This window comes from Pseudophryne corroboree, chromosome 3 (assembly GCF_028390025.1).
Source record: "Pseudophryne corroboree isolate aPseCor3 chromosome 3, aPseCor3.hap2, whole genome shotgun sequence".
Classification (NCBI taxonomy): Eukaryota; Metazoa; Chordata; class Amphibia; order Anura; family Myobatrachidae; genus Pseudophryne; species Pseudophryne corroboree.
In genome coordinates, this window is record NC_086446.1 from 663,539,296 (window position 1) to 663,563,609 (window position 24,314).

The window sequence follows — 24,314 nt, forward strand, 5'->3', positions numbered from 1 at the left end:
GGGAGGGACACAAAGACGCGGGGCGGCGGGGAGGGGACACAGATGCGGGGCGGGGACACAGACGCAGGGAGGGGACGCAGAGAGGCGGGGCGGCAGGGAGGGGACGCAGAGAGGCGGGGCGGCAGGGAGGGGAGGCAGATACGCGGGGCGGCAGGGAGGGGACGCAGAGACGCGGGGAGGGAGGGGACGCAGAGACGTGTTGAGGATGTAGAAGGGAGAGTGTTTGTGAGGTGTAAATGGGGTGGTCAAGATGTTGTGGGTGGTGGATGATGAGGCAGGATTGTGGATGGGTGTCGTAGGGTGTGTATGTTTGGGCTTAGCAGTGCAGGATGGTGTAGGGAGCAGGAGACATAGGAATGGTAGAAATTGTTGGTGTGTGGTCCAGGAGAAGGGTTGAGGATGTTGTAAGGTGTCATGGGTGGTTGGGTGACATGGCCACTATGGGTGGATGTGGGAGGGTATTGGTGGCGAGGTGTGTGTAGGGGAGGGTATTTGTGGATGGGGAAGGCTGTGTACAGGTGTGTGGAGGGTTAGGGGATTGGTGTATGTGTGTTACATGGGTGTTAGGTATGGGGTAGATTGGTGAGGGGTATTTATTGTGCGTTGCGATGAGGGTTGGTGAGGTGCCAGCGTTGATGGGTGCGGGGTAGAGTGTGGTGCAGGTGTGTACTGAAGCAGTAGTTGGGTTATGGAGAAGAGAATGAATGTGTTAGGTGTGGGATGGTGTATAAGATGTTGTGTGTGGTGGAAGTTTTGTGGACAAAGTGGTCTGTGGTTGGTTTGGTTGTTTGCAGGTGTGGTGTAGAAAGCGTGGTGAACATGGTGTGTATTGTAGGAGGGTTGACAGAGGAGCCTTTGTAAATGTGCCTGGGTAAGGGAAATGGTGTGTGTTGATTGTGAAGTTAGGTTTACAGAGGGTGCAGTGTATGGTAGAGGTGGTAGATAGGTGGAGGTAGGTGGGTGATGGGTTGGTGGTTTATAGGCAGGGGCATGGGTTGATGTGATGGCTTATTTAGATGGGTGAAGTTGGTGTAGCTGGTGTACTGCTGGGTTGCAGGGGTAGAGGTGTAGTGTTAGGGGAGTGAAAAATGGTGTGGGGTGTGGAGATGGGGTTGTGGGGAGGGGTTGGATGTGTTTTTGTGTGTGTAGGTGCTGGCGTCGTGCTGCGGGACTTTGCGGGGTGAATGTGGCAGCAGTGTGGAGAGGGAGGCCGTGCTGGCATCGTGCTGCGGGACTCTGTGGCCGCGACACGGCAGCAGTTTGTGATATGTTTGCGGGGGTGAATGTGGCAGCGGTGCAGTGCTGCGTACCTGACACTGTGCTGCGTCCTGGTTGGAGATGGTGGTGGGATTACGTGGCTGCAGGGCAGGAGCTGCTAACTCCACCCAGGCCTGTAACTCCACCCAGCGTTAGAGGGCCAGGCACAGACAAGGCAAATATATGAGATTTATATATAAAAGCGCTTACAGGTCTGAGGTATTGTTAATATTTCAGACTCTGGCGGCGCTGGGTGTGAGCTGGCAAACTCCCTCTCTGTCTCTCCAAGAGACCTCATTGTGGGTCTGTCCCCTTTAATCCAGTGTGTTTGGGGGTGTCAGTACATGTGTGTCGACATGTCTGAGGCGGAAGGCTCTTCGAGGGAGGAAGCGGAGCAGAATGTGGTAATGAGTGACTCCGTCAGCACCGCCGACTGCTGATTGGGTAGACGTGGAATGTTTTGAATGCAAGTGTGGCTTTATTACATAAAAGGTTGGACAAATCTGAGTCTTAGAACCAAGCATGGAGACAATCCATGGATATTACTGTGTCACAGAACCCATCAGGGTCCCAGAAACGTCCCTTTACCCAGATAGCAGACACGGATTCCGACTCCAGTGTCGACTATGATGATGCGAGGTTACACCCAAGGGTGGCTAAGAGTATTCAGTACATGATTATAGCAATAAAGGATGTATTACATATCACAGAGGACCCCTCTGTTCCTGACACAAGGGTCTGTATGTTTAAGGAGAAGAAACGTGAGGTAACGTTTCCCCATCTCATGAACTGAACGCTCTATTTGAAAAGGCTTGGGAAACTCCAGACAAGAGGCTGCAGATTCCCAAGAGAATTATTATGGCGTATCCTTTCCCCTCACAGGACAGGTTACGGTGGGAATCATCACCCACGGTGGATAAAGCCTTGACGCGGTTATCCAAAAAAGTGGCCCTACCGTCCCCGGACACGGCGATCCTAAAGGATCCTGCGGACCGCAAGCAGGAAACCACTTTAAAATCAATTTATGCGACTACGGGAGCCCTGCTCAGACCGGCGGTTGCGTTGGCATGGGTGAGTAGCGCAATTGCAGGTTGGGCAGATAACGTGTCATCTGACATGGACACCCTCGACAGGGATACTGTTCTGTTAAATTTGGGTCACATCAAGGACGCAGCGTTATACCTAAGGGAGGCTTCGAGAGATATTGGCCTCTTGGGATCAAGGGCCAATGCCATGGCAATTTCAGCTAGGAGGTCGCTGTGGACCCGTCAATGGACTGGTGATGCTGACTCCAAGAGACTTATGGAGGCTTTGCCTTACAAAGGTGAAGTTTTGTTTGGGGATGGCCTCGCGGACCTGGTTTCCGCAGCTACCGCGGGTAAGTCTTCTTTTTTGCCTTTTCTCCCACAGCACAAGAAAACACCTCAATACCAGATGCAGTCCTTTCGGTCTCATAAATTCAGAAAGAGGCGTGGATCATCTTTCCTCGCCAGAGGTAGAGGAAGAGGGAAAAGAACACCAGCTACGGCTAGTTCCCAGGAGCAAAAGTCCTCTCTGGCTTCTGCCAAATCCACCGCATGACGCTGGGGCTCCCCTGCGGGAGTCCGCACCGGTAGGGGCACGTCTTCAACTCTTCAGCCAGGTCTGGGTTCAGTCGGACCTGGATCCTTGGGTGCTAGGAATTGTGACCCAAGGGTACAAACTGGAGTTCGAAGACGTGCCTCCACACCGATTTTTCAAATCGGCCTTACCAGCTTCTCTCCCAAAGAGAACAATAGTTTCAGTGGCAATACAAAAGCTGTGTCAACAGCAAGTGATGATCATGGTTCCCCGGTTACAACAGGGAAAGGGTTTTTATTCAACTCTATTCGTGGTCCCGAAGCCAGGTGGCTCGGTCAGACCAATTCTGAACCTAAAATCCCTAAACCTGTATTTGAAGAGATTCAAATTCAAGATGGAATCTCTCCGAGCAGTGATCTCCAGTCTGGACGGGGGGGATTTTATGGTGTCACTAGACATAAAGGATGCATACCTTCATGTCCCCATATACCCTCCTCATCAGGCGTTCCTGAGATTCGCTGTGCAGAATTGTCATTACCAATTTCAGACGTTGCCGTTTGGGCTTTCCACGGCCCGAGGATTTTCAGCAAGGTAATGGCAGAAATGATGGTGCTCCTGCGCAAGCAGGGTGTCACAATTATCCCGTACTTGGACGATCTCCTGATAAAAGCGAGATCAAGAGAACAATTACTGAAAAGCGTGGATCTCTCTCTGAGGGTGCTACAACAACACGGCTGGCTTCTAAATTTGCCAAAGTCGCAGTTGGTTCCGACAACTCGGCTGTCGTTTTTGGGCATGATTCTGCATACGGAAAGACAGAGGCTTTTACTTCCAGTGGAAAAAGCTCAGGAAATCCAGAACATGGTCAAGGATCTGATGAAACCAAAACGAGTGTCGATTCATCAATGCACTCGAGTGTTGGGAAAGATGGTTGCGGCCTACGAGGCCATTCCGTTTGGCAGGTTCCATGCAAGAACTTTTCAGTGGGACCTACTGAACAAGTGGTCAGGGTCCCATCTCCAAATGCATCGGATGATAATACTGTCCCCCAGGGCCAGGATCTCTCTCTCCTGTGGTGGCTCCAGAGTGCTCACCTTCTAGAGGGTCGCAGGTTCGGAATTCAGGATTGGGTTCTCGTGACCATGGACGCGAGCCTCAGAGGATGGGGAGCGGTCACACAGGGAAAAAACTTTCAGGGAATATGGTCAGGCCAAGAGGCTTGTCTGCACATAAATGTGCTGGAATTAAGGGCCATGTACAACGGCTTGAGACAGGCGGAGCATCTTCTTCGCAACCTACCCGTTCTGATCCAGTCAGACAACATCACAGCCGTGGCGCATGTAAACCGACAGGGCGGAACAAGGAGCAAAGCAGCAATGGCGGAAGCCACCAGGATTCTTCGCTGGGCGGAAAATCACGTGAGCGCTCTGTCAGCAGTATTCATTCCAGGAGTGGACAACTGGGAAGCAGACTTCCTCAGCAGGCACGATCTCCATCCAGGAGAGTGGGGACTTCATCAAGAGGTCTTTGCAGAAGTGACAAGTTGCTGGGGACTCCCTCAAATAGACATGATGGCGTCACGCCTCAACAAGAAGCTTTGGACATATTGTTCCAGGTCGAGGGACCGTCAGGCGATAGCAGTGGATGCGCTAGTAACACCATGGGTGTATCAGGCGGTCTATGTGTTCCCTCCACTTCCACTCATCTCAAAAATATTGAGAATCATAAGAAGAACAAAGGTTCAGACGATACTCATTGTTCCAGATTGGCCTCGAAGGGCCTGGTATCCAGATCTTCAGGAAATGCTCACGGAAGATCCTTGGCCTCTTCCTCTCAGAGAGGACCTGTTACAACAGGGGCCGTGTGTGTTCCAGGACTTACCGCGATTACGTTTGACGGCATGGCGGTTGAACGCCAGATCCTAGCTAGGGGAAGTCATCCTTACTCTACTTAAAGCTAGGAAGGAGGTATGAATCCAAGAATGCTCCTACGGAGGATTTCCTGCTGGGTCGTTTTCTCCATTTTCTACAGACAGGAGTGGATATGGGCCTAAAGTTAGGCTCCATTAAGGTGCAGATTTCAGCCTTATCTAGAAGTGCAGACTTTTGTGAAGGGAGTACTGCACATCCAACCTCCTTTTGTGCCCCCAGTGGCACCGTGGGACCTTAACCGTGGTGTTACAGTTCCTTAAATCACATTGGTTTGAACCTCTTCAAACTGTTGACTTGAAATTTCTCACTTGGAAAGTGGTCATGTTATTGGCCTTGGCATCTGCGAGGCGGGTGTCCGAATTGGCGGCCTTGTCTCACAAGAGCCCCTATCTGATTTTCCGTGTAGATAGAGCGGAATTGAGAACTCGTCATCAATTTCTACCGAAGGTGGTTTCGTTGTTTCACCTGAACCAACCTATTGTGGTGCCTGTGGCTACGGATGTCTTGGTGGATTCCAAGTCCCTTGATGTTGTCAGGGCTTTAAAAATCTACGTAGCCAGAACAGCTCTTATTAGGAAAACAGAGGCACTGTTTGTCCTATATGCGGCCAACAAGATTGGCGCACCTGCTTCCAAGCAGACTATTGCACGCTGGATCTGTAACACGATTCAGCAGGCTCATTCTACGGCTGGATTGCTGTTACCAAAATCTGTAAAGGCCCATTCCACTAGGAAGGTGGGTTCTTCTTGGGCGGCTGCCTGAGGTGTCTCGGCGTTGCAGCTTTGCCGAGCAGCTACTTGGTCGGGTTCGAACACTTTTGCAAAATTCTATAAGTTTGATACCCTGGCTGAGGAGGACCTAATGTTTGCTCAATCGGTGCTGCAGAGTCATCCGCACTCTCCCGCCCGGTCTGGAGCTTTGGTATAAACCCCATGGTCCTTACGGAGTCCCCAGCATCCTCTAGGACGTAAGAGAAAATAAGATTTTAAACCTACCGGTAAATGTTTTTCTCCTAGTCCGTAGAGGATGCTGGGCGCCCGTCCCAGTGCGGACTGAAATCTGCAATGATTGTACATAGTTATTGATAAGGTTACACAAGGGTTGCGTTACAGTTGAGATCAGGCTGTTGCTGATTTTTGTTGTTCATACTGTTAACTGGTTTACTTATATACCATGTTGTACGGTGTGTTTGTGGTGTGAGCTGGTATGTGTCTCACCCTTAATTAACAAAATCCTTTTCCTCGTAATGTCCGTCTCCTCTGGGCACAGTTCCTATAACTGGAGTCTAGAGGAGGGGCATAGAGGGAGGAACCAGTTCACGTCCATTTAAAGTCTTAAAGTGCCCATATCTCCTGCGGAGCCCGTCTATACCCCCATGGTCCTTACGGAGTCCCCAGCATCCTCTACGGACTAGGAGAAAAAGATTTACCGGTAGGTTTAAAATCTTATTTTCTCATACGTCCTAGAGGATGCTGGGGACTCCAAAAGGACCATGGGGTATAGACTGGATCTGCAGGAGACACGGGCACTTTAAGACTTTAAATGGGTATGAACTGGCTCCTCCCTCTATGCCCCTCCTCCAGACCTCAGTTAGTTAGATTCTGTGCCCAGAGAGACTGGACACACACAGGGGAGCTCTCCTGAGTTTCTCTGTAAAAAAGACTTTATGTTAGGTTTTTTTATGTTCAGGGAGCACTGCTGGCAATAGGCTCCCTGCATCGTGGGACTGAGGGGAGAGAAGCAGACCTACTTCTGTGAGTTAAAGGCTCTGCTTCTTAGGCTACTGGACACCATTAGCTCCAGAGGGTCCGATCACTTGGTGCGCCTAGCTGCTTGTTCCCGGAGCCGCGCCGTCACCCCCCTCGCAGAGCCAGCAAAAAGATGCCGGGTGAGTATTACGAAGAAAAGAAGACTTCAGTGACAGCAGAAGACTTCGGTATTGAGGCACCGCGCAGCGGTCGCGCTGCGCATCATGCTCCCACACACACATACGGCGGCACTAGCAGGGTGCAGGGCGCAGGGGGGGCACCCTGGGCAGCATGAATACTGAAAAGTTACACACTGGCTAATATATATATTAGAAGTGCCTAGGCACTAAATATTGCCCCCGCCAGTATAAAAAATTTGAATCGGAGTGGGACTGAAGCGCGCCAGTGAGGGGGCGTGGCTTAGCCCTCACAGCTAACCAGCGCCAGAGACGCTGGCCCCGACCTCCACACTTCTGTACAAGTAGCATTGTGCAAAACGGGGGTGGGGGGGGTGGACAGTAATTTGGTGCTATTATCATTTGATATAAAAGCGCTAACAGGTCTGAAGCAGTGTATATAAAGTCTCAGTACCGGGGTAGGCGCTGGGATGTGAGCTTCTAAACTCCCTCTGTGTTTCTCTAACAGGCTTTCCTGTGGGTCTGTCCCCTATAACCCAGTGTGATTGTGTGTGTCGGTACGTGTGTGTCGACATGTCTGAGGCAGAGTGCTCCTCCCTGGAGGAAGTTGCAGTGGGGGCAGATAAGACGCTGGGAGTGACCCTGTCGGCACCGCCGACAGCTGATTGGGTAGATATGTTGAGTACGTTGAAAGCAAATGTGGCGTTATTGACTAAAAGGCTGGATAAATCTGATTCTCAGACCCAAACATGGAGAAAATCCATGGAGGACGCCTTGTCTCAGGTCCAACCCCCTCGGGTCACAAAAGCGTTAATTTACCCAGATAGCAGATACCGACACGGACTCTGACTCCAGTGTCGACTATAGTGATGCCAGTTTGAATCCTAAACTGGTTAAGAGTATTCAGTACATGATTGTGGCGATTAAAGACGTATTGCATATCACAGAAGTCCCTACTATTCCTGATACAAGGGTCTGTTTATATAAGGGGAAAAAACCTGAGGTAACGATTCCCCCCTCTCATGAGCTGAACACTCTTTTTGAAAAAGCTTGGGAATCCCCTGACAAAAGGTTACAGATTCCCAAAAGAATTCTGATGGCATATCCATTCCGCTCTGAGGACAGGAAAAAGTGGGAGTCAACACCCAATGTGGACAAAGCTCTGTCACGGCTGTCCAAAAAGGTGGCGCTTCTGTCTCCTGACACGGCTGTCTTTAAAGGACCCTGCGGATCGTAAGCAGGAAACTACCTTAAAATCCATTTATGTCACTACGGGTACGCTGCTCAGACCTGCCGTTGCGTCGGCATGGGTGAGTAGTGCTATTGGAAGGTGGGCAGATAACTTGGCATCTGACATAGATACCCTGGATAGGAATAGCATTCTTTTGACTCTCGTTTATATCAGGAACGCTGCAGCATACCTAAAGGATGCGGCGAGGGATATTGGCCTGTTGGGATCAAGGGCCAATGCCATGGCAGTCTCGGCCAGGAGAGCACTGTGGATTCATCAATGGAATGCTGATGCCGACTCTAAGAAAGCTATGGAGGCTCTCCCGTATAAAGGTGGTGTCTTATTTGGTGACGGCCTTGCTGATCTGGTATCTACGGCTACCGCGGGTAAGTCATCATTTCTACCTTATGTCCCTGCACAACAGAAAAAGACGCCTCACTATCAGATGCAGTCCTTTCGGCCCAATAAATACAAAAAAGGAAGAGGGTCGTCCTTCCTTGCCTCTAAAGGTAGAGGAAGGGGAAAAAGGTCACTTGCTGTGGCAGGTTCCCAGGAGCAGAAGTCCTCCTCGGCTTCTGCCAAGTCCACCGTATGACGCTGGGGCTCCTCTACAGGAGTCCGCACCGGTGGGGGCTCGTCTCCGACTCTTCAGTCAGGTCTGGTTTCACTCGGGCCTGGATCCTTGGGTGTTAGAAATAGTGTCCCAAGGGTACAAACTGGAGTTTCAAGACGTGCCCCCCACCGATCAGCCTTGCCAGTTTCTCTTCCAGAAAGGGAAGTAGTGTGCGCTGCGATACAAAAGCTGTGTCAACAACGAGTCATTGTCACGGTACCCCCGTCACAACTGGGAGAAGGGTTTTATTCGAGCCTGTTCGTCGTCCCAAAGCCGGCTGGCTCGGTCAGACCGATCCTGAACTTAAAATCCCTCAATTTATATCTGAAAAGTTTCAAATTCAAGATGGAATCTCTTCGAGCAGTGATCTCCAGTCTGGAAGGGGGGGATTTTATGGCGTCGGTCAACATCAAAGATGCCTACTTACATGTCCCAATATATCCTCCACATCAAGCTTACCTGAGGTTTGCTGTTCAGGATTGTCATTACCAATTTCAGACGTTGCCGTTTGGTCTTTCCACGGCTCCGAGGATTTTCACCAAAGTAATGGCGGAAATGATGTCACAATTATCCCATACGATTTCCTGATAAAGGCGAGATCAAAGGAGCAGTTACTAAGAAACGTTGCGCTCTCCCTGACAGTCCTGCAACAACATGGTTGGATCCTAAATTTGCCAAAGTCACAGTTGGTTCCGACAACACGGCTGTCATTCTTGGGCATGATCCTGAACACGGAACTGCAGAGAGTGTTTCTCCCAGGAGAAAAAGCTCTGGAAATCCAGAACATGGTCAAGGAAATTCTGAAACCGGCAAGAGTGTCGATTCATCAATGCACTCGGGTGCTGGGGATGATGGTGGCAGCCTACGAAGCCATTCCGTTTGGCAGGTTCCATGCCAGGGTGTTTCAGTGGGACCTGTTGGACAAGTGGTCCGGGTCTCACCTGCACATGCACTGGAAAATAAGCCTATCTTCCAGGACCAGAATATCTCTCCTGTGGTGGCTCCAAAGTTCTCACCTCCTAGAGGTACGCAGGTTCGGGGTCCAGGATTGGGTCCTGGTGACCATGGATGCAAGTCTCCGAGGCTGGGGGGCAGTCACACAGGGGGAAAATTTCCAGGGAAAATGGTCAAGCCAGGAAGCTTGTCTGCACATAAACGTTCTGGAATTAAGAGCCATCTACAATGGCCTTCTACAAGCGGAACATCTTCGCGGTCTGCCCGTCCTGATTCAGTCGGACAACATAACAGCAGTGGCGTACATAAACCGCCAGGGTGGAACAAAGAGCAGAGCGGCAATGGCGGAGGCCACAAAAGTTCTCCGCTGGGCGGAAAAACATGCAAGCGCTCTGTTTGCGGTCTTCATTCTGGGCGTGGACAACTGGGAAGCAGACTTCCTCAGCAGACACGATCTCCATCCAGGAGAGTGGGGTCTTCATCAAGAGGTCTTTGCAGAAGTGACAAGTCATTGGGGAATTCCTCAAATAGACATGATGGTGTCTCGCCTCAACAAGACGCTTCAGAGATATTGTTCCAGGTCGAGGGACCCTCAAGCCAGTGCAGTGGACGCCCTGGTGACACCGTGGGTGTTTCAGTCAGTATATGTATTCCCTCCACTTCCACTCATTCCGAAGGTCATAAGGATCATAAGAAGACCAAGGGTTCAGGCGATACTCATTGTTCCAGATTGGCCACGGAGGGCCTGGTATCCGGATCTTCAGAAATTACTCATAGGAGATCCCTGGCCTCTTCCTCTAAGAGAGGACCTGTTACAGCAAGGGCCGTGAGCGTTCCAGGACTTACCGCGGTTGCGTTTGACGGCGTGGCGGTTGAACGCCAAATCCTAGCTCGAAAGGGTATTCCCGGTGAAGTCATCCCCACTCTGCTTAAAGCTAGAAAGGAGGTTGCGGCGAAGCATTATCACCGTATTTGGAGAAAATGTGTCTTGGTGTGAATCCAAGAAGGCTCCTACGGAAAAATTTCACCTGGGTCGTTTTCTCCATTTTTTGCAAGCAGGTGTGGATGCGGGCCTAAAGTTAGGCTCCATTAACGTGCAGATTTCGGCCTTATCAATTTTCTTTCAAAAAGAATTGGCCGCCCTTCCAGAGGTTCAGACTTTCGTGAAAGGAGTGCTGCACATACAACCTCCATTTGTGCCCCCAGTGGCACCATGGGACCTTAACGTGGTGTTGCAGTTTCTTATGTCACACTGGTTTGAACCTTTTACGAAAGGTTGAGTTCAAATTTCTCACTTGGAAAGTGGTCATGCTTTTGGCCTTGGCGTCCGCAAGGCGGGTGTCGGAATTAGCGGCTTTGTCTCACAAGAGCCCCTATTTCTCTAACGTCGTAAGTGGATGCTGGGGACTCCGTAAGGACCATGGGGATTAGCGGCTCCGCAGGAGACTGGGCACAACTATAAAGAAAGCTTTTAGACTACTGGTGTGCACTGGCTCCTCCCACTAAGACCCTCCTCCAGACCTCAGTTAGATTCTTGTGCCCGGCTGAGCTGGATGCACACTAGGGGCTCTCCTGAGCACCTAGAAAGAAAGTATATTTAGGTTTTTTATTTTCAGTGAGATCTGCTGGCAACAGACTCACTGCAGCGAGGGACTAAGGGGAGAAGAAGCGAACCTACCTAACAGGTGGTAGTTTGGGCTTCTTAGGCTACTGGACACCATTAGCTCCAGAGGGATCGACCGCAGGACCCGACCTTGGTGTTCGTTCCCGGAGCCGCGCCGCCGTCCCCCTTACAGAGCCAGAAGCACGAAGAAGGTCCGGAAAATCGGCGGCAGAAGACTTCGGTCTTCACCAAGGTAGCGCACAGCACTGCAGCTGTGCGCCATTGCTCCTCATGTACACCTCACACTTCGGTCACTGGGTGCAGGGCGCTGGGGGGGGGGGCGCCCTGAGGGCAATAAATAACACCTTGGCTGGCAAAATATACATCATATATAGTCCCAGAGGCTATATAGATGTAAAATTACCCCTGCCAGTATTACAGAAAAAGCGGGAGAAAGTCCGCCGAAAAGGGGGCGGGGCTTCTCCCTCAGCACACTGGCGCCATTTTTCCCTCACAGTTCCGCTGGAAGGAAGCTCCCTGGCTCTCTCCTGCAGTCTAAGAATACTACAGAAGGGTAAAAAAGAGAGGGGAGGGCACTAAATTTAGGCGCAGTATAGATATTATATATATGTAATATATATAAAAAAGCAGCTATAGGGAAAACACTCATTGATGGTGGGATCCCAGTGTTATATAGCGCTCTGGTGTGTGCTGGCATACTCTCTCTCTGTCTCCCCAAAAGGCTTTGTGGGGTCCTGTCCTCTGTCAGAGCATTCCCTGTGTGTTTGCGGTGTGTCGGTACGGCTGTGTCGACATGTTTGATGAGGAGGCTTATGTGGAGGCGGAGCAGATGCCTGTAAATGTGATGTCACCCCCTGCGGGGTCGACACCTGAGTGGATGGTGCTGTGGAAGGAATTACGTGATAGTGTCGACTCCTTACATAAAAGGTTTGACGACATACCTAATGTGGGACAGCCGGCTTCTCAGCCTGTGCCTGCCCAGGCGTCTCAAAAACCATCAGGGGCTCTAAAACGCCCGCTACCTCAGATGGTTGACACAGATGTCGACAAGGATACTGACTCCAGTGTCGACGACAAAGAGACTAATGTAACTTCCAGTAGGGCCACACGTTACATGATTGAGGCAATGAAAAATGTGTTGCACATTTCTGATGTTACCCCCGGTACCACAAAAAAGGGTATAATGTTTGGAGAGAAAAAACTACCAGTAGCTTTTCCTCCGTCTGAAGAGTTAAATGAAATATGTGAAGAAGCGTGGGCTTCCCCTGATAAAAAGATGGTAATTTCTAAGAGGTTACTAATGGCGTACCCTTTCCCGCCAGAGGATAGGTCACGCTGGGAAACATCCCCTAGGGTGGATAAAGCGCTCACACGCTTGTCAAAGAAGGTGGCACTACCGTCTCCGGATACGGCCGCCCTGAAGGAATCTGCTGATAGAAAGCAGGAGGCTATCCTGAAATCTATATATTCACACACAGGTGTGATACTGAGACTGGCTATAGCTTCAGCCTGGATGTGCAGCGCTGCTGCTGCGTGGTCAGATTCCCTGTCAGAAAATATAGATACCCTAGACAGGGACACTATTTTGCTAAACATAGAGCATATAAAAGACGCACGTTTATACATGAGGGATGCACAGAGGGATATTTGCTGGCTGGCATCCAAAATTAGTGCAATGTCCATTTCTGCCAGGAGAGGGTTATGGACTCGGCAGTGGACAGGTGATGCAGATTCCAAACGACACATGGAAGTTCTGCCTTATAAGGGTGAGGAATTGTTCGGGGATGGTCTCTCGGACCTCGTTTCCACAACAACAGCTGGGAAGTCTACATTTTTACCCCATGTTCCCTCACAACCAAAGAAAGCACGTATTATCAGGTACAGTCCTTTCGGCCCAATAGGGGCAAGCGGGTTAAATGCGCGTCCTTTCTGCCCAGAGGCAGAGGTAGAGGGAAAAAGCTGCAGCATACAGCCAGTTCCCAGGAGCAAAAGTCCTCCCCTGCTTCCTCTAAGTCCACAGCATGACGCTGGGGCTCCACAGGCGGAGCCAGGTACGGTGGGGGCCCGTCTCAAAAATTTTAGCGATCAGTGGGCTCGCTCACGGGTGGATCCCTGGATCCTTCAAGTAGTATCTCAGGGGTACAAACTGGAATTCGAGACATCTCCCCCCCCCGCCGTTTCCTCAAATCTGCCTTGCCAACCACTCCCTCAGGCAGGGAGGCAGTGTTACAGGCAATTCAAAAGCTATATTCACAACAAGTGATAGTAAAGGTGCCCCTACTTCAACAAGGAAGGGGTTACTATTCCACAATGTTTGTGGTACCGAAACCGGACGGTTCAGTGAGACCCATTTTAAATTTGAAATCCTTGAACACATATATAAAAAAATTCAAGTTCAAGATGGAATCGCTCAGGGCGGTTATTGCAAGCCTGGATGAGGGAGATTACATGGTATCGCTGGACATCAAGGATGCTTACCTACATGTCCCCATTTACCATCCTCACCAGGAGTACCTCAGGTTTGTGGTACAAGATTGTCATTACCAATTTCAGACGTTGCCGTTCGGTCTCTCCACGGCTCCGAGGGTCTTTACCAAGGTAATGGCGGAAATGATGGTACTCCTTCGAAGGAAGGGAGTTTTAATTATCCCGTACTTGGACGATCTCCTGATAAAGGCGAGGTCCAGAGAGCAGTTGTTGATAGGGGTAGCACTATCTCGGGAAGTGCTACAACAGCACGGCTTGATTCTAAACATTCCAAAGTCACAGCTGGTCCCTACGACACGCCTGCTGTTCCTAGGGATGGTTCTGGATACAGAACAGAGAAAAGTGTTTCTCCCGGAGGAAAAGGCCAAGGAGCTGTCATCTCTAGTCAGAGGCCTCTTAAAACCAAAACAGGTGTCGGTGCATCATTGCACGCGGATCCTGGGAAAAATGGTAGCTTCCTACGAAGCGATTCCATTCGGCAGGTTTCATGCAAGAACCTTTCAGTGGGACCTGTTGGACAAGTGGTCCGGATCGCATCTTCAGATGCATCGTCTGATAACCCTGTCTCCGAGGACAAGGGTGTCTCTGCTGTGGTGGCTGCAGAGTGCTCATCTTCAAGAGGGCCGCAGATTCGGCATACAGGACTGGGTCCTGGTGACCACGGATGCCAGCCTTCGAGGCTGGGGAGCAGTCACACAGGAAAGAAACTTCCAAGGACTATGGTCAAGTCAGGAGACTTCCCTGCACATAAATATTCTGGAACTAAGGGCCATTTACAATGCCCTAAGTCAGGCAAAACCCCTGCTTCAAAACCAGCCGGTACTGATCCAGTCAGACAACATCACGGCGGTCGCCCATGTAAATCGACAGGGCGGCACGAGAAGCAGGACGGCGATGGCAGAAGCCACAAGGATTCTCCGATGGGCGGAAAATCACGTGTTAGCACGGTCAGCAGTGTTCATTCCGGGAGTGGACAACTGGGAAGCAGACTTCCTCAGCAGGCACGACCTCCACCCGGGAGAGTGGGGACTTCATCCAGAAGTCTTTCAAATGATTGTAAACCAGTGGGAAAAACCACAGGTGGACATGATGGCGTCCCGCCTAAACAAAAAGCTAGAAAAATATTGCGCCAGGTCGAGAGACCCGCAGGCGATAGCTGTGGACGCTCTGGTAACACCGTGGGTGTACCGATCGGTTTATGTGTTCCCTCCTCTTCCTCTCATACCAAAGGTACTGAGGATAATAAGGAGAAGAGGAGTAAGAACTATACTCATTGTTCCGGATTGGCTAAGAAGAGCGTGGTATCCGGAACTTCAAGAAATGATGTCAGAGGACCCATGGCCTCTACCGCTCAGACAGGACCTGCTGCAGCAGGGGCCCTGTCTGTTCCAAGACTTACCGCGGCTGCGTTTGACGGCATGGCGGTTGAACACCGGATCCTGAAGGAAAAGGGCATTCCGGAGGAAGTCATTCCTACGCTGATAAAAGCTAGGAAAGAAGTAACCGCAAACCATTATCACCGCATATGGCGAAAATATGTTGCGTGGTGTGAGGCCAGGAAGGCCCCAACGGAAGAATTTCAGCTGGGCCGGTTCCTGCACTTCCTACAGTCAGGGGTGACTATGGGCCTTAAATTGGATTCCATTAAGGTCCAGATTTCGGCTCTATCGATTTTCTTCCAGAGAGAATTGGCTTCACTACCTGAAGTTCAGACTTTTGTTAAGGGAGTGCTGCATATTCAGCCCCCTTTTGTGCCTCCAGTGGCACCTTAGGATCTCAACGTGGTGTTTGATTTCCTAAAGTCACATTGGTTTGAGCCACTGAAAACCGTGGATTTGAAATATCTCACGTGGAAAGTGGTCATGTTGTTGGCCTTGGCTTCGGCCAGGCGTGTTTCGGAATTGGCGGCTTTGTCATGTAAAAGCCCTTATCTGATTTTCCATATGGATAGGGCAGAATTGAGGACTCGTCCCCAGTTTCTCCCCAAAGTGGTATCAGCTTTTCATCTGAACCAACCTATCGTGGTGCCTGTGGCTACAAATGACTTGGAGGCTTCCAAGTTGTTGGATGTAGTCAGGGCCCTAAAAATTTATGTTTCCTGGACAGCTGGAGTCAGGAAGACTGACTCGCTCTTTATCCTGTATGCGCCCAACAAGTTGGGTGCACCTGCTTCTAAGCAGACTATCGCTCGCTGGATCTGTAGTACGATTCAGCTTGCACATTCTGCGGCTGGACTGCCGCATCCTAAATCAGTGAAAGCCCATTCCACGAGGAAAGTGGGCTCTTCTTGGGCGGCTGCCCGAGGGGTCTCGGCTCTTCAACTTTGCCGAGCTGCTACTTGGTCAGGGGCAAACACGTTTGCAAAATTCTACAAATTTGATACCCTGGCTGAGGAGGACCTTGAGTTCTCTCATTCGGTGCTGCAGAGTCATCCGCACTCTCCCGCCCGTTTGGGAGCTTTGGTATAATCCCCATGGTCCTTACGGAGTCCCCAGCATCCACTTAGGACGTTAGAGAAAATAAGAATTTACTCACCGGTAATTCTATTTCTATTTCTCATAGTCCGTAGTGGATGCTGGGCGCCCATCGGATTGTCTGCAATACTTGTATATAGTTATTGCTTAACTAAAGGGTTATTTTGAGCTATCTGTTGAGAGGCTCAGTTGTTATCATGCTGTTAACTGGGTATTGTATCACGAGTTATACGGTGTGATTGGTGTGGCTGGTATGAGTCTTACCCGGGATTCAAAATCCTTCCTAATTGTGTCAGCTCTTTCGGGCACAGTATCCTAACTGAGGTCTGGAGGAGGGTCTTAGTGGGAGGAGCCAGTGCACACCAGTAGTCTAAAAGCTTTCTTTATAGTTGTGCCCAGTTTCCTGCGGAGCCGCTAATCCCCATGGTCCTTACGGAGTCCCCAGCATCCACTACGGACTATGAGAAATAGAATTACCGGTGAGTAAATTCTTATTTTGATCTTCCATGTGGATAGAGCGGAATTGAGAACTCGTCAACAATTTCTGCCAAAGGTGGTTTCTTCGTTTCACATGAACCAGCCTATTGTGGTGCCTGTGGCTACTGAAGCCTTGGCTGATTCAAAGTCTCTCAATGTAGTCAGAGCTTTGAAAAGTTATGTCGCCAGAACGGCTCAGATTAGGAAAACAGAGGCTCTGTTTATCCTGTATGCTCCCAACAAAATTGGGGCTCCTGCTTCTAAGCAGACTATTGCACGCTGGATCTGTAATACGATTCGGCATGCTCATTCTACGGCTGGATTGCCGTTACCGAAGTCGGTGAAGGCCCATTCTACCAGGAAGGTGGGCTCATCTTGGCCGGCTGCCCGAGGAGTCTCGGCAGTTCAACTTTGCCGAGCAGCTACTTGGTCGGGTTCGAACACTTTTGCTAAGTTCTACAAGTTTGATACCCTGGCTGATGAGGACCTCATGTTTGCTCAATCAGTGCTGCAGAGTCGTCTGCACTCTCCTGCCCGGTCTGGAGCTTTGGTATAGACCCCATGGTCCTTTTGGAGTCCCCAGCATCCTCTAGGACGTATGAAAAAATAGGATTTTAATACCTACCGGTAAATCCTTTTCTCTTAGTCCGTAGAGGATGCTGGGCGCCCGTCCCAGTGCGGACTATATCTGCAGTACTTGTTGATAGTTATTGCTTTTGTTACACAGTGGTTGTTTCGGTTATGTTCAGCCTGTTGCTGTTTTTGGTTCATGCTGTTAACTGGTGTTTTCTTAAAAGCCATGTTGTACGGTGTGTTGTGGTGTGAGCTGGTATGTATCTCACCCTTAGTTTAACAAAAATCCTTTTCCTCGAAATGTCCGTCTCCCTGGGCACAGTTCCTATAACTGAGGTCTGGAGGAGGGGCGTAGAGGGAGGAGCCAGTTCACACTCGTTTAAAGTCTTAAAGTGCCCATGTCTCCTGCGGATCCAGTCTATACCCCATGGTCCTTTTGGAGTCCCCAGCATCCTCTACGGACTAAGAGAAAAGGATTTACCGGTAGGTATTAAAATCCTATTTTCTTTCTTTTGTGCATAGAGTTCACAACGTCACTCATTTAAAAAAAACAAAAAACTTTTACATGATGAAATGCTTGGAATAATTTGTTCTTTGTTTCTGTCCCTGCAGTGACATCATGATGAGGGACAATTTGTTTGAAATTGTAACAACTTCTCGAACATTTTTTGTACAGGTAGATATTTGTCTTTGTGTTTGAGATACAGGTTACGCTTGCTGCAGGGAAAAGCCTAGATCTTCTAACATGTTAAATATCCTAAGACACTTAGGGGATTTCTACAGCAGAATTTAGGCTCATATAGATGGGCGTAAATGTTTGTTACATATTTGCTTTATTGTTTCCCAGGCATCTTGCATTTACTTATTTTTTTTTGTGCATACACAATATAAATGGATCATATCACCATTCATACAAGTAATGTTCACCCCATTTATCTACCAAAGTAACAAGACGTTATTGGCCTGATGATCTTTTAGCCGAGCGATATTTTTCTTGCAACTTTGTTGAGTAAACCAGCAACCTACAGTATTCATTACAGATACTCCCAGAGATCATTCCCAAAGATGGTCTTTCTCATAATGATCCTTTTCTTAGTGGGAGGGAAGGATCCTGTTCCTGATGGAAAGTAAGGATTCTAGTGGGAGGATCCACGCCTTCTGCTATAGTACTGCTCTTCCCGCTAGGATAATTCTATATAGACACTGCTCCCATAAGTCTCCATAGTATCCCATAGTTTTAGGGGGGTATGAGGAAATACCTGTTATTCATCATCCAAGTACAAGGGAAGAAATGAACCTTTAATATGCCACACTTTTATGGGTTCTGCTGGTTTCAGGAAATAGTAATCTCAAACTACTTATACTGCAGCTGTCTAACCAGTCACACAGCTGATTTGTGTCAGGTGTACAATTGAGTGGATTCCTCTGTTGTAATAGAGTAAATATGGCCGCTACCAAGCCAATTCACTGGAATCTAGATGCAGACACACCACATGGGCAATATGTAGCTGCTACAGCACCCCTTTCCTATATGACTTAATCTTTCACGATGGCTTACTGTACAGAATCATGACTTTGAGTTCACTCTAGGTGCAGGGTGCTGCTCAGTAAGGAGGGCATATTTTAAAATTTTGGACAACATTTTAGATGTAAAAATGGGTATAACACAGCGCTAAGCAAATTGGTTGTTCCTGCATGCAAATGTAATACGTTTCTTTGTTACCACTTAATGAGTATTAACAATGTAGCAGCTGCAATGAATATGAATACTGTGTTACTGATTCCACAATTTTATTCACATTAAGAGATACAAAGCTCTGGTCAGAGCAATCTACTGCTGTAAATTAATTGTAGTCAGTGTTGACACACTGGTAATGTTCAGTATAAAACAAAAATAATCAATAAAAAGTAAGGTAAAACTAGGTCAATCAGAAAGATCGTGTAGGGATAGATCGTAGCTATTGCTACCAATAATTGTGCCCAGGATCGTTCTGAATAATATTAGTTCATCATTCTGTCCATAGTTGATGGTAAACGAAAGTCAAATGTTCTTATGCATTTCTGTCCTTGCAAAGAAAAAAATGATGGGGGATATATGTAATGGGAGTGCGGCGTCCCGTGACCCTCAGGTGCATATGCTTACCCTTCTTGTTCTTCTGCGGTGTCCAGAACGGCCGCTGTCAGCTGAGTCTTTGCTGGAATCTGCTGCTGTGTGCAAGCCTGCACACCGGGGACCACTGGCGGCTGCAGGACTTCTGGGTACCGGCAATCTCGCTAGAGTGTACGGTCCCCAGTGTCCTGCAGCGCTTACCGCTCGCTCTACTCTGCAAGCCTCCAGAGGAGACTTAGGGTACGATCGCAGAGGGGCTGACATTGCTTCTCCGGATGCCGTCTGCGTGTGCCGCCTGTGTGTGTGTGGTTTCCTCCGTCAGCACACGCTATTACATCCTGCCTTATATGTTTAACTAAAGTATAATGTTGATGTAACTTTTTTTTGTTGGACACAAAGGTATTGTAATATTTGTAGAATACCTTTAAAAACCAATGTGTAATAAGGCACATATCACAAAGATATATCAGACAGTGTCTAATCAGATGCTGATAAGCAATGTGCATATAATTTAAACGTTTTAATCACACTGATAAAAACACATAGCATAAAAACATGAAGCAATAGACATAAATTCATAAAGTGCAGCTGAATATACAAAAGTGACAAAGCAAGTGTACAGACGACGTGTTTTGGAGCGGAACTCCTTCCCCAGAGGCCTGAGGAAGGCGTTCAGCTCCAAAACGCGTTGTTTGATGGCATGATCTGACTTTTGATGACTGCAACCAATGACCCATACTACCCTACTTAACAAGCTTACTGCGGTGGTGCCGAGGTGCTAAACCCGGGACCCTGATTTGCTAATTAAGCATTTGCCTACCGCAGCACCTTCAGAGGGTAAGAGACATTTGACCATTGGGATTGATGCTTTGTCACTTTTGTATATACGTCTGCACTTCATGAATTTGTGACTCTTCCTTCATGTTTTGTATGCTTTGTGTTTTTATCAGTGTGATTAAAAAGTTGAAATTATACTGCTGGTCAGCTTCTGATTAGACACAATGTCTGATATATGTTTGGGATGAAGGTGCCCTATTGCATATATTGCTCTTTTGGTATTCTATTGTATTGAGGGGAGTGGTGTTCCTCTTTATAGATGTGATGGCTGCCCGCTATTCCATTTATTGCGCATCACCTGGATACAACTTCCCCTTTTCTTATAGTAAAATTTGTAGAAAAGAAAATCTAACGCTGAAATCTTGACACTTTTTTTTTTTTTCTTCTTCTCGTTTTTATCCGCCTTCTCTATTCTCTTTTTCACCCATGACAGGCTGACAGTCCTGAAGACATGCATAGCTGGATCCGAGCCATATCCGGTGCAATCGTGGCACAGCGTGGGCCAGCCAGATCTGCGGCATCTGTAGGTGTTACACATGTCTGTCCCAGTGCTTTATGGGTGTAACTGACACTGCAGCAGGACAAAGCCACATTGTAAAACTACGGCTTATCAACATGACCTATATGCAAATAGGTTATTTATGGCCATATGGTGTTCTTTGGTGTCCAGGATGCTTTCCTGCATTCATAATGACTATAGAGTACACATTTCTGTTCCTTCAGCACACAATTATATGTTACAGATGAGTATCAAAGCCGTGTTTTACGGTTTGTAAACTTCTCAGTCCCTTGAGAAAATTCCATGGGTGACCTTCTAAAGCGTGATCGGGAGTGTGATCATGAGTGCACTGGGCCCAGAAGCTGTCACTTCGTGGTTGTCATGGTGTAAAATCATAAACTCTCACAATGCAGTTACAGCTACTGAGATTGTCATGTCTGGCTGTATGTTCTGAAAGATCTAATGCACTACATCGAACCTGGATATTGAAGGCATGAAACACACATTATGGCTATAAGGGTTTATTCAGGTTGGTTAGCAATTGGGCAATACCATGTGTACTGCAGGTGGGGCAGATGTAACAACATGTGCAGAGTTAGATTTAGGTGGGTTATATTGTTTCTGTGTAGGGTAGATACTGGCTGCTTAATTTTACGCTGCAATTTAGATTTCAGTTTGAACACACCCCACCCAAATCTAACTGTCTCTGCTCATGTTATATCTGCCCACACTGCAGTGTACATGGTTTTGCCCAATTAACTTTTTTTTGGTTTGCTAACACACTTGAATAAGGCCCCATAGTGTGTTGATCTGTGTTGGATGAATTTGTGTAAACCCAAGTGGTTAATGAGAGAAGAGTAAGGCAGGCTGGGCATATTTGGTCAAAGGAACAACATCTTTTCTCTGTATATTATTTTTATGTGGGTGACTAAATGTTTGAGTATACGTATTAACATAACCTTTATTCTACATCACAGAAATCTTCGTTTATGGAAATCTATTGTTTACGCTACTATGTTCTTGTTACAATGTCTCTCCCTCTCTCCTGCTCTTGCATTCTTCATGCTGTGTTCTTACTGGTAGAAAGTCTAGGTAGTCATCCCAGCCTTTCAGATTTTGTACAGTCGCAATAATATGGGCTTTTAATATCAGTGTTGACCATTCTGTTTGCACTCACAACTTAATTATGAGCTCTAGCACACTTATTTAAATAATTTAAGGGGGAAAAAAGTGTACCTGTCAAAATGCTCAATCTCACAGGAAAAGCACATCCAACTATTAATACATTTGCACCCTTTAATAAACAAGGGTGCCCTTTATATGTTAACACTAGATTTATGCTGAAATACCTTGTTAAATGCCCAATCAAGTGAACATGCAAGTAGATGCATTATATGAAGCAGTCTTAAACCTTCCCAGATATATAATAGCTATTCAGTTTACATGAATGCTTTATAGTTAGCTGATGCTAAGCTGAAGTGCTCTAAAATTCTCCATTTCCTTCTCCATGTAGAGAGCTTCAGTCAACTTGCAAAAAACATGTCACGGGTGCATTGGAATAAAGCTCGCCTGCATGAATCAGTCAGTATTTAAGCCTAAAGGTTATATTCAATTAGCGTCGGATCCATTCCGACATGCATTTGTCGGAATGGATCCGACAAGCCCTGTTCAAATCTCATCTCAATTCGACTTTTTTCAAGTCGAATTGAGATGAGTGACCCAGAGGGGGGGGGGGGGGGGGGGACGGAGGCAGACGGAGGAGATCAGCGCTAACAGTAGCGCTGCAGGAGAATGTCACACAGCCGCCCGACCTCACGGCAGTGTCCGCTCCAGTAAGCGTGACCTCACTTGCTGGAGCCGGGTGGAAGCTGCCGTGAGCGGCGCGGCTGTGAGACATCCTGTGCAGCGCTGATCTCCTCTCTCTGCCTGCGGCTCCCCCCCCCCCCCCCTTCCCTGCTCTAATCCCTCATCTCAGTCCAACATTTTTTTATGTCTGACTGAGACGGTCGAAAAGGGGGCCAAAACCGACAAGCAGGTGGATCTGCAGCTATTCCGCCGATCCACGTGCTTTTCGACAAGTCGAATTCATCGACTTGTCGAAAAAATTTGGGATATATTGAGTAGGTCGAATTTCGATTATTTACCCCTAAACCTCCTGAAGCAGCTGCTTGTATATGTAGCACTAGTAGTTCTTTCACACACAGCTTGCTTTCACATTTAAGTTTGTCCTGTTATTAAATTAAATATGTAGCAGCCTACTGCAGTGTGTATCTTCCAGGCTCTATCTCTCATCTATTCTTTTTCTTCTTTCTTCTTTTACTATCTTTAAGGTGTTTTTAATTCCCACCCTGCCCTGTCTCCCTGCAGATGCGACAGGTCAGACGCCTTTCAAACCCCTGTATTCCGAGGTACATGGGCAGCAGTGCATGCCCACCATACTGACCAATCGCTGCCACCTTCTACCATGTAACCCGCTCCACAACCCCATAACTGCCATTCAGCTCATCAGTCCCACAGTGTAGTTTTTGTACATGGCTGCACTGCACTGTATTGCTGTACTTGCATGCTACATGTTTAGACGGTGACAGAGCATGCCTCATCTCAGGAAGATATGGAGACAATCACTCATATAAATTGTCTGCTTTGTATTACTTAACCTTAACAACCTTCTACTGTTCTGCCTCAACATGTCTTAAGCTAGTAATTAAGGATTGAAGAACAATTCAATGTGTTAAACTGTAAGTACTCAATCAAGTATGTTATGGTTCCATTCAAGTCAGGTGATGATGAATTCCCTTCATCTTTAGCCCTTTCTTGTAAGGACAGGAGAGAGTAATCCTTATGCCATAGCGGACTGTGCTTTTTGATTTTACAGTTGCTGACTCACTCTGGCTGTTTCTGAGGCTGACACTTACTAACATACTCTCAATCACTGTTACTGTCTCATCACTTTCTTCTTGTTGATTTCAGGAGGCCCCCTCCTCACACTCAGAGCTCAACTCTTCTGTTCGCTCCTTCAGTTTCCCTCACTCGACCGCCCGACTTCAGCACTCTGACCCCGGGCCTACGTACCGGCACCGGGAAGACTCTAGCTCCGTTGCCAAGAACCAGCCAGGACACTTCAAGATGCCGGCTGTCTCTGCAGGAAACCAGTCTAGCAAAGTGACCTCTTCTGTGCCCAGTGCCATACCCGTTAACTGTCTGGAAGCGGGGATGGTTGACATAGACGATGCCAGCCTACCAGTCACTGATGTCTGAGCCCAGCGTATAGACTCTTGGAAATGAATCTGGATGATGTATCGCTTCAGCTCTGGTTTCCAGCTATGTGATGCACAAAGTGAATCACCTGATCTGTCATGTACCCTCCGATCAGTGGGAAGGAATTGTCACCAGATCTGTAGGACCATGCTGTTAGATAATACACATTCCCAACACAAAACTTGTGAACCTTCCTCTGCAGCCAATGTGAGAAAAGATTGACCATATTTTTTTCCTTACTAAGTAACTTTGTGACTCCGGTCACTAAATAAAAGCATGCCACGTTGGCATGGGAGTGCCTTTCTTACCCGCGAAGCTGAGTAAGCTGTAGCTGTGGCCTAATGAATCCTCTATTGTCATTGCTACCCAAGTGAGAACGAGAATTTGGTGCTTTTAACTGTTGTTTTTCTTTTTCTTTTTTTATTATATAATACAGTATTTTCATTTGAAGCCTGATCCCATGCTGCAAAGCAATAATGCCTCTATGCAAGCAGAGAAAACTGGACCACTCAAAGTTATTAGTTTTGACCTCTTGCCACCATTC

The 24,314-nt window shown here is 48.0% G+C and overlaps 1 protein-coding gene across 4 annotated transcripts in view; it reads left to right on the forward strand.

Annotated features, from left to right (window-relative positions):
• PLEKHA1 (pleckstrin homology domain containing A1) overlaps positions 1 to 24,060 on the forward strand; it is a 145,764-nt gene extending 121,704 nt beyond the window's left edge. For 2 of the 4 annotated variants that reach the window (XM_063961857.1, XM_063961858.1), the window contains 3 exons: positions 17,679 to 17,742; positions 20,447 to 20,536; positions 23,483 to 24,060. In XM_063961857.1, coding sequence (XP_063817927.1) covers positions 17,679 to 17,742; positions 20,447 to 20,536; positions 23,483 to 23,770 — 442 coding nt within the window. In that variant the 3' untranslated portion in view covers positions 23,771 to 24,060. Of the gene's footprint in view, positions 1 to 17,678; positions 17,743 to 20,446; positions 20,537 to 22,842; positions 22,921 to 23,482 lie in introns of all 4 variants that reach the window. The other 2 variants (XM_063961860.1, XM_063961859.1) reach the window with 2 other exon arrangements.
• Positions 24,061 to 24,314: the final 254 nt, after the last annotated feature.